The following is an 11208-nucleotide window of genomic DNA, read 5'->3' on the forward strand; positions in this document are numbered from 1 at the left end:
ATTCTTTAGAAATATACTTTGGAATATTATTAAATTACATTCACTTCTTTAAAAAAAGGTTTCTCAATGTCAACTTCAGGTATTGATATAAAAATGGCAAAGTCTGTCCCTGTCTAATTTATGTTTCTATACATTTATGTATGGTGTGTGTGTGTGTGTGTGCTTGTGTGAGTGAGTGAAGGGGTGTGTTGTCATGTATTCGTACATACATAAATACATATGCATACATCTTTTTTGCATGTATGTCTGTGTGTATGTGAGAGAGAGAGAGATGGGCAGAATTAGTAACTGGGGTAAAATGAGTTATTTATGATTTCTCATTATTTTCTGCCTACTTGTTTGAAATCATTACGTTGCAAGTACTGCATCATAACTTTGTACTGCTGTATCATCTTTACAAGTAAAAATTAGTGAGCACAGTTGTTATTGCTGTTAAAGTTGAGAGAGTCTAGAACATTGTCAGGTGAGAGGTACATGTTTTTGGGTTTTTTTTCAAGAAATTCTTCGTCACCTTTCATCCAATTGTATTTGAGATTACTAATAAAATATCTGAATAATTTTTTTTGTTTAACAATCAACATTCTTTCCTCGGTTGGATTTTTCCAAACTAATGTCTAATTTGATCATTTTCTATTTTCAAAAGATGAGATCTAAAATGGGGTAAAATAAGTAATGACCAATAGCAATAATCTATTCTCTTTAACTTCATGGTGTGTAGCGTCAGTAACGTAACATATCTCTCTTTCTATCTATATCTATATCGGATCCATTCCATCTCTATCTCTATATCTATCTGTATCTCTCTGTCTTTATCTTACCTATTTATAGCTATCTATCGTTCTATCTTTCTCTTATTTGTCTAATTAGCTCTCTCTCTCTCCCTCTCTCTCTCCCTCTCTCTCTCTCTCTCTCACTCACACTCACTCACTCACTCACTCCCTCCCTCCTTATTGTTTGCACTTTTATTTTTCAGATGCTATTCTTTCCCCTTTCAATTTTCAGGTGCCATTGTTTCACTTTAACTGCAATCATTATTGTTTTGATTGTAAGTTTACATTTTCAATCATTATTGTTCAGACAGTAAGTTTACGTTAACAGTCGCTATTTATGACAGAAAGAAGTTCACATTTACTGATGTAAGTAATTTCATAATTTACTGAGAGAAGTATGGTTTAGTATTTTTCTGTTACTGACGGTTTTTTCTGCTTCCTTCGATACTGACTCTTTGGATCACTGAGTTAAAAATTTCGCCTCATCATAATTCTAAGCAAGGCCACGTATCTCTGCTACTGTGTAATAAAACAGCAAATTTAAAATGTTTTTGGTATTATATATTCATGATTACCTGTGTTTCATTTGCTAACTACCTACATTATATTCATATATATCTATACATATTTTCAAGTGCATATATATGTGTGCGTGTACGTGTGTGTGTGTGGGGGGAACTAAGCAATTAGGATATTGCACTCATGACAGTGTGATTTCACTTGAAGTTTCAATTCTTGGACCAAGCAATGTATTTTGCTCCTGTGCAAAATATTTCATTTCACATTACTCCAGTCCACTCAGCTTGTAAAATAAAATCTTTAATTCTGTGACAGACTAGTATCCCATCCAGTGGATAGAGTATATATGAACTGGACCTTATCAGCATATGAATCAAAAACAAAAAATCAATGGTTCAAGAAGAACCTTTGATCTTTGATTTATATAGATCTATATTTGTATATGAAGATATAGGAGAAGAGTAGTGAAAAAAACCAAACTCCATGCATGTTGAATGGCCATTGTTTTTTAAATAAAATGAAGGCATTTCTCCTTGGTACGTAAGTAATGTAAGGCAAGCAAAATAAAAGAAGACTATCCTAAGTTCAGCATGGTTAATACAAAACTAGTTTCACATTTAATGCTGTTGGCACTCCGTCGCTTACGACGTCGAGGGTTCCAGTTGATCCGATCAACGGAACAGCCTGCTCATGAAATTAACGTGCAAGTGGCTGAGCACTCCACAGACACGTGTACCCTTAACGTAGTTCTCAGGGATATTCCGCGTGACACAGTGTGATAAGGCTGACCCTTTGAATTACAGGCACAAAAGTTGTGGTGAAAGAGTACAGCAGGGTTTGCCACCATTCCCTGCTGGAGCCTCATGGAGCTTTAGGTGCTTTCGCTCAATATACGTTCACCACGCCTGGTCTGGGAATCGAAACCGCGATCCTATGACCTCGAGTCCGCTGCCCTAACCACTGGGCCATTGTGCCGCCACACATTTAATGTACAAACTAAATAAATCAATTAAAAAAAAAAATTCAATCAAAGTACATACTACGATCTTCAGTTCTATACTCTTTTTTTTTATGAAAAAATATGCATAACTTTAAGATATATTTACCTCCATTTATCCACATCAATTCATAATTCAAGGTATAAATATTGTATATATAATATATATTTGTAAGTAAGAAAATGAGATGACAACGGAATAAACGATTATCTTATGAACTTCATTAGCTTGGAGATGTTTCTGCTATAAGATGTAGTGGACTCATAGCTGAGTACCTGAGTAATACCTCATAGCTTCGCATATATATTAAAAAGTAAATGAATCAAATATTGTGACAGAGAAAAATCTGCTGTGCATATATTAATGGAAATCATTGTAACTGAGGAAGACCTCTATCTGGTAATAGATTTCATGCATATGTGAAATTAACCACCTTGAATGTTAGCCATGGCATGTAGCCATTAATGAGAGCCAGAATTTAGAACTGGTTAGCCATGAAAATCATAAACAATGCTGAATATGGTGAACAGTAATAGTCAGCATTAGATAAACATGTAAATGAAATTGTTCTACTAAGAGCTATATATGTGAAATCTTGATTAATGAGCAGATTACTGAATATTTTAGCTTTCAAGGTGTCTCAGTTCTATAATGTACATGTGCACATGTTTGAGTGTGACAGTGTGTGTGCGTATATAAAACAAAACTGAGCTAAGCAGAATGACTCAGATTAGCTAGTGGCATGAATTTGGACAACAAAGATGATCATGTAATCCATATTTTAAAGGCCCTGACAATTTAGTTGTATAAAATTTCTACAGTTATATCAGTGAAGTAAACATGAAGAAGAATTTGCACAAGCTCAGCAGGACTTACAGATTATTAAATCACTTGTTATTTGCAGATGTCTTACTAACTTGGTTTAGAGAGCATAAAACCAAATTTAATGCAAAAATCAATTACAGTATCAGAATGCATCAGCCCTGTTTTAGATTCACCTGTTTGAATTGTAATTATTCTGTCAGAAACGAATCATATAATGATATTTCACTTCCTTCTTTTTAATGTTTTTAGATCTGTAGTTTTATATCAGTATGGGCTTGATAGTTTTGTAAATTCAGAGCTATAAATAAAATGTCCAGTTGTGTGTTTTGCTATAATATGTACCCAACCTCGTCTCAATGATCCAAAAGTAAATTTGGATTTATTTTTAATTAAGTGTACTTAGGCAGGGAATGCTAGTGACATGTAGCTGAGACTATGCATCAACAAACTATTGGTTCATCTATCAGAAGTTCATATTTGAATGCTGGCATTTCATTATCTTCTAGATTTATCACTAGTAATGAACATTAAAACAACCTCCATGTTAATAAGACAAACATAAAAGTGGTGAAAAACATTGTAGAAATATTTGAGAAAGAAATAACTGATGCACAACTTTACTGATTAGGACTAATTAGCAATCACTAGATATTCAAAGATTTTTAGTTTAGTGCTCCTTTTCCTCATGAAATAATTAAGCAGTAGTTTATTTTTGAATAATAAAGTACTATCATGTTATAGATATACAATATACATGTAGATATGCATATATAAATATATATACACACACACACACACACACACACACACACACACACACATAATATATGTAGAAGTGTTGCATGGCCCATTTAAGAGTACCTTAGATGCATCGAGCAATGTCATATGCTTGAGAAGATCTGTTGAGTCAAGTAAAACCAAAATCGTAGCTGTGGCCAGTGCCCGCTGACTGGCTCCTGTTCCAGTGGTACGTAAAATGTATTATCCGAATGTGGCCAATGCCAGCATCCCTCACTGGCTCCTGTGCTGGTGGCACATAAAAAGCACCATCTGAACGTGGTCGATGCCAGGTCTGCCTGACTGGCTCCCATGCCACTGGCACAAAAAAACCATTCAAATGTCAGTACCCCCTGACTTGTTCCCTTGCCAGTGGCACATAAAAACCAATATCCAAATGTGATCGATGCCAGGGCCGCCTGACTGGCTCCTGTGCTGGTGGCATGTAAAAAGCACCCACTACACTCTCAGAGAGGCTGGCGTTAGGAAGGGCATTCAGCTGTAGAAACATTGCCAGATAAAATTGGAGCCTGGTGCAGCTGCTGGCTCTCTAGACCTCAGTCAAACCATCCAGCCCATGGCAGCATGGAAAACGGATGCTAAATGATGATGATGATGATGATATATGTATATATATATATATATATGTGTGTGTGTGTGTGTGTGTGTGTGTGTGTGTGTGTCCTAGAGTGCACAATGTTCCTGAAGGTCAGTAATGGTCTTCCTCGGTCACGAGTGGACGGTCATCATATATATATATATATATAGTTTACTTTTCCATTAAGGTGAGATCAACAAAAGAAGTACTCCATCTGGGGAGTGATAAATATCACTTACTCTAAGTAATATGCTATTATGAGCTACTAATAGCTCCTTACATTAGAAACGTGGTCCAGGCAGGTTTTTATAACATGCCTAGTGTCACCAAGTGATCTTCAGACTCAGAGCCTGAGAATTACATACTAGTTGTGTTATAAAAATCTGCCTAGACCACATCTCTAATGTATGAAACTATTAGTTGCTCATAACTATATACACTACATACTGTGTACAGTAAACGATATATATATGTTGTTGATGTCATATAAATTTTATGAACTTTCAAGAGAACATGAAACAATTCTTTTTAGAACTGGATATCTCAAAAGCACACAGGTAAGCTATAAATAATAGCATGTACATATTTCTATGCAAAAGGGTTATTCAACCCAATATTTACATGTTAGTATTTGTAACATTGTGTGTATGTTTTGATATGTATATATATTTCTTCTAGTTTCAGCTCCGAGCTGTGGCCCTGCTGGGGCACCACTAATTTGCTACACTGTTAATATTGAGAGCCTCCTCTAATGTGTGACATTTGGTGAATAAGGGAGTTGATGTCGCTACCCTCATTTGCACCTCTTGCCACGAGGTAGGTTCATCTGGGACTCTCAATAGGAAGAGGTCCAATTTTGATTTGAAAACACCTACATCTGCTTTGGGAGAATATTAAAAAGCTGTGGGCCCCTGGAACATAGGCTGTTGCAGTAACTGGTCCTGAAGCATGATGGCATTGTTGGGATCTTTGGCACTGTGCAATGTCGACGTGTTCTGGCATTGGTGTAGTTTTCAATGCCAAAATTCCACACAATTCCTTCCAGGATCTTCCAGATGTATATTACTGCATACCTCCCCTGCCTTCACTCCAGGGAGTAGAGTCTTAGCTGTTTCAGCCTTTCCCAGTAGCTGAGCTGTTGCAATGAGACGATCTTCTTTGTGAAGCTTCACTGATTGCTTCAAGATCTACTGCTAATACACTGTTGGATGACCATATCTGGAAGCAGTAATCCAGGCAGCTGAGGATGAATGTCCTCCAGAGGACCGTTGTAGTTTCCTTCTTTTTGGTTCTGAATGTTCTCAGGTTCCATCCAGCCACTTTGTCACCATCCTGGTAATATGAACATGGAAAGAGGTATCATCACTCCTGTCAATGCCCAAGCCCCTCACTGATTTACGCTCTGGGACTGTAATCCCTTGTGAACCAGTGTACGCTGTATGTTTTATATTCAGTTTTGGATGCTAGCAATGCAGGGCTTGGAATTTTTCAGCATTAAACTGCATATTATTATCCTCAGCCCATTGGTAAACTGAGTCCAACTCCTGCTGCAGGTGTGCCACATCACTGGGGTTCTGTATTTTTTGCAAGACTTTTGTATCGTCTGCATAGCTAGCAAGGGTGGGTATCCGGGCAGTTGAGGGCATATCTTAGAGGGCCCCTATGAAAAGCAGTGGTCCCAAGACAGTACCCAGTGGAACACCGCTCACTATTTGTGTTTTCATTGAGGAGGCTCCATTGGCCACTACTGCCTGACTTCTATCTTTCAGAAAGTCATGTAACCACTCTCCAAGTTTTCCAGCTATGCCAAGATCACTCAGTTTGTGGCATTTCATACCATGATCCATTTTATCAAAAGCTTTTGCAAAGTCAAGGTATATTATGTCCACATTTGAGTTGCTGAGTAACTGCTTCAACACCCAGTCATAGTGCTGTAAGAGCTGGGTCAGGCAGCTCCTACCTGGTTGAAAGCAACGCTGGGTATTACTCAGCAAATCATTTTCTTCAAGGAATGTGATTAGTTTCCCTCTGACTATCCATTCCATGAGTTTGCTGATATGTGAAGTCAGAGAGAAAGGTCTATAGTTTTTGGCATCTGCTCTCTGCTTCTTCCTTTATAGATTGGGCATATTGTTCCCTCTTTCAGTTTGCTTGGCCACCGGCCATTTGCAAGAAAGCTCTGGAAAAGAATCTGTAGTGGTTTCACCAAGGCACACTTACATGATTTGAGGAGGATTGCTGGGAAACCATCAGGATGAGCAGATGAGTTTGCATCCACCTCATGTATGGCTAGTGGTATATCTTCTTCGCTAATATCAATGTAATGTATCGTAACTGCCACGCTGGTTATAGGTGAGGCAGCAAAGAAATCCACTGGTTTGTTCACTTGTCTGTGTTCCAGGTGGTAAAGACACTTTTGAACTGGTCATTCAGTAGCTCACTGATCTTGGTTGGACTATCTGTGAGGGAGCCACCCTTTTGGAAGAGGGGTCCTATTTTGCAACATACTGAGGCTGTTTTTTTTTTTGGCATAATGAAAGAAGGCCTTTGGGTTTGACTTACTGATTTTTATAACTCAGGCTTCTTTGTCTGCTCCCTCCTTCCCATAGGATTGTTGCAGGTTTTTTCAGTCTCCATCACCGTTGCTTTTAGACAGGACCTTTCACTACTTTTGGAATGTTGGTTGAAGTTATTTGCAACCTTTGTCTATCGTCTCATGAGTATCTTTCTCTCCTAAAGCCAAATTCTCAATTGAGAATTCAGCTTTAGGATCAACACCACTAAAACTAACCCTATGGCTGTGATATGTTGATGAAACCTTTATACTCTGGCCCCACCAGGAAGATGTTCAAGTGCTATTACATCATGTGAACTCAATAAAGCCACCCATACAGTTCACAATGGAAAAGGAAAAAGACAATCAGCTAGCATTCCTGGACATATTAATAACACGCACCAACTATGGTTTCAGGCCATCTGTATACCGCAATTTTATACAACTAAATTGTCAGGGCCTTTAAAATGTGGATTGCATGATCATCTTTCTTGTCTATTCAAATGTGACCGATGCCAGTACCCGCTGAATGATTCCCTTTGGTATACTGAATGATATCTCAGCTTCAATTCCCACCATCCATGCAGTGTAAAGAGAGGGACTGCTCAGTGCCTAAAACATTGAGCAAAGAATATAAGTAGCTATCAAGCTCAATAACAATCTATTAAGCAACAACTACCCCGAAAACATATTATCCATTCCAATTAGGAAGAAAAGAGAGGATGAAATCAATAAACTGTCCACAGTCTGTCTACCCTATGTGAAAGGCCTCTCTGAAAAGATACAAAAGATATGCAGCACATATGACATCAGGATAGTATTCAAGAATAATACAACACTTTGCAAATATCTCCTTTGAGTAAAACCACCACTAGAAGAGAATATGACCAAAAAACTGCTGTGGTAGGTCATACAAAGGCAAACATGCGACCCCTTCAAAGTAAGGGTAGAGGAACATCGCAAAGCTGTGACAAAGGTGAGAATTTCAGCCCCACCCACCACCTCATACGTTTATATGTACATGTATACGCACACACATATATATAATTTTCTACTCTAGGCACAAAGCCCAAAATTGTTTTGAGAGGGGGCTTGTCGATTAGATCAACCCCAGTATGCAACTGGTACTTAATTTATTGACCCCAAAAGGATGAAAGACAAAGTCGACCTTGGTGGAATTTAAACTCAGAACGTAAAGACATACGAAATGCTGCTAAGCATTTCACCTGGCGTGCTAATGTTTCTGCCAGCTCTCTGGTATATACACACATATATATTATTATATTCATATATGCATACATATATGTGTGTCTGTGTGTATTTGTATGTATGTCTGTGTGTGAAATATACATAATTGAGGACTTACCGAATCATCATATAGAGCAAACATATAAGTGAAACCACACCAATCACAGAAGTGGATATCAATGATATCAGAAGTGGACTCACATCTACAATGATAAAAATAATTTTCAAGCATCAATAAAAATAGAACTCAAAATAAACCAAGTCAAAACTATAAGTCTTCAGTTTACATAAAATGAAACACAGCTATAGATAAAAAGGTTATGTAGTGTATTAGAAATGGCAGTCTACAATGTGTTTGATTTAGACACACAAAGAACAAAAATTGAAAATGATTGTATTAGAGAAATCTCTTTCATCTAGACTAATATTCTTAAATTGTTCAATCCAACTTTCATCCTACTCACACTCACTCAAACCAAATGCTTGATCTGCTAGAAATTTCAACCAAATTAAATCAACTTACAACCTGCTGTCTTGAAAGAAACAGGTAACATTGAACAATGTAATCCATGATATACAGAAAGACAGAATATTCAATACAGGAATGTTTCGCTTATTTTTACCAAAGATGGCCTGAGAGTTAAATAACAATAAAAACAACACAAACCACAAACATTATTCCTCTATACAGTAGATTTTTTCTCCTCTGTCTCTAACTAATCTTTACTGTCCAGCAGCCAACACTCCCTCCTAAACCATTTGGTATTTAGATTACTTTGTCAAATACATTGTTTCAAATTAATCATGCATTATCTCATAACTTTCAGGTTTCAATGATGTGATTGTTTCATTTTTAGAATGACATTGTAGGGTAGGTGTGATAGACTGGATCTGGCTAGTTTAAATATAAAATGGGCAGAATATTTGGGCTGGATATGACCCGTTCAAATGCTAAAGAGTTAAACCTTGTTCTGAAATGAATTGTTAGGGTTTATGTAGAGTCTGTTTCTCTCCATTTCTCTCACTTGGACAGTGACATGAAAGACTACTGGCTACTAGAACTCAAAGACTTCCTTACACATTATTCTAAGTGTCAGACTCCAAACATCAAATGCTAACAGATATTTCTCTATGGTTTATGTTGCATTCAGGACATTTATTTAATTTCACCTTGCTCTGAAGCCATCATTGTTGATGACTTCAATGAACTTATCGCTCTTGCACCACTTCTACTGTGGTGTAGAGCAGTAATTCTCAAGCAGTGTGTCATAAGGGACTTCGAAGTGTGGTCTGGATTTTTGAAGACAACAATTTAAAACTTTAAAAAATTCAGACTAGTGCTTGAGAATCTTGAAAATTGTGGTGTTCACAATTTTTGCTACACAAGTATGGTTAACAGAATGAAGTAAGCAATAATTTTCTGGAATTAGTTTTTCTAATTTTAACTTTCAAGCATGTTTTGTTTTTAATTTTGCAGACAAAGTGCTCTCATAATTTCTATTTGATTTTCAGTGCACCAGGAAGTCAAAAAAGACTGAGAACCTCTGATATAGTGACTTAGACTTCATTACTCGTTAACCAGATCTATGTGCTTGAATTAGTTTTGGTCAAAAATGCAGATAGGCATCTATATTATAAAATCGTACTAATAATAATCACTACATCATTGACAAAATCACTGACTTTCCAAAGACTCTTCATTCAATCCTTACCTCCAGTTCTGAATGTTATTAAACCTTCACTATTTCTGTCATATTTTCCTACAACCCAGTATTTTCTGCTCTTGAATCCCAATGCATTCATGTTAATTGATATTCTTACTTACACAAGAACAAGTAATGTTTCACAGAAGCAAAAAAATTTCATACAGTCATCATTGAATAATTTGAAGTGGGGACACAGACAAGAATAATACAATCTTGATGTATAAAATAAAGAAAATAAAGGTGACAACATGAATGAGTACAATGCTGATTATAACAATGATTATTATTGAACATGAAAAGGTTGATGCAGAAGTCAGCTATATTGGTTGATAATGAATATGATACCCATGGCATTGAAGAAACAAGTGAACATGTTTAAAGTGATAATGATACTAATGATAATTATGTCTATGTTAAAGATAACTATAATGACAATTGTGACAGTGATACTCTATCTCCAATAAAAGGATGATATTCATTCTGATGCCAAAAAAAAATCAATGATATTAGTGATAATTATAGAAGTGGCTGTAGAAGTAATACAGATGATGCTGTTTGTTATTAAATATAATGGTCTTTACATATAATGATAATATAATGATTAAGTGTGTTCAACCTGAGAGGAATATCTCTACATAATTTCCAACAGCGAAATTGTGCAGTACACTTGATTTCTTTGTGACAAGTGATTATCACAGTATAACATAATTGACTTATCATCTCATTCACTTTCTTGCTTCATGACTAGTTCATTACTATAGGATTTGGTTACATCTCATACTTCAATTGTTATCACAAAAATGAATTACCATATGGTAATATAATTAAGTTGTAAATGTAATTCTCAGAGAATTCATTAAAGTATTACCTGTCTGATACAAACCTGTCTGAACTCACCTGTGATTTTATAATACAAAATGCCTAATTTCATAGCATGTGTATTTGAAATAAAACTGCATATGCTTACATACATACATACATACATACATACATACATACATACATACATACATATATACATATATATATATATATCATCATCATCATCATCGTTTAACGTCCGCTTTCCATGCTAGCATGGGTTGGACGACTTGACTGAGGACTGGTGAAACCGGATGGCAACACCAGGCTCCAGTCTAATTTGGCAGAGTTTCTACAGCTGGATGCCCTTCCTAACGCCAACCACTCAGAGAGTGTAGTGGGTGCTTTTACG

At 36.4% G+C, this 11208-nt stretch overlaps 1 protein-coding gene across 1 annotated transcript in view; it reads right to left on the reverse strand.

Annotated features, from left to right (window-relative positions):
* Window positions 1-11208, reverse strand: part of LOC106868455 (retinal guanylyl cyclase 2) — a 363114-nt gene that overhangs the window by 261850 nt on the left and 90056 nt on the right. The window contains exon 2 of the mRNA XM_052966448.1: window positions 8408-8492. Coding sequence (XP_052822408.1) covers window positions 8408-8492 — 85 coding nt within the window. The remainder of the gene's footprint in view (window positions 1-8407; window positions 8493-11208) is intronic.

The sequence above is a fragment of the Octopus bimaculoides genome, chromosome 3 (genome assembly GCF_001194135.2).
Source record: "Octopus bimaculoides isolate UCB-OBI-ISO-001 chromosome 3, ASM119413v2, whole genome shotgun sequence".
NCBI classification, from domain to species: domain Eukaryota; kingdom Metazoa; phylum Mollusca; class Cephalopoda; order Octopoda; family Octopodidae; genus Octopus; species Octopus bimaculoides.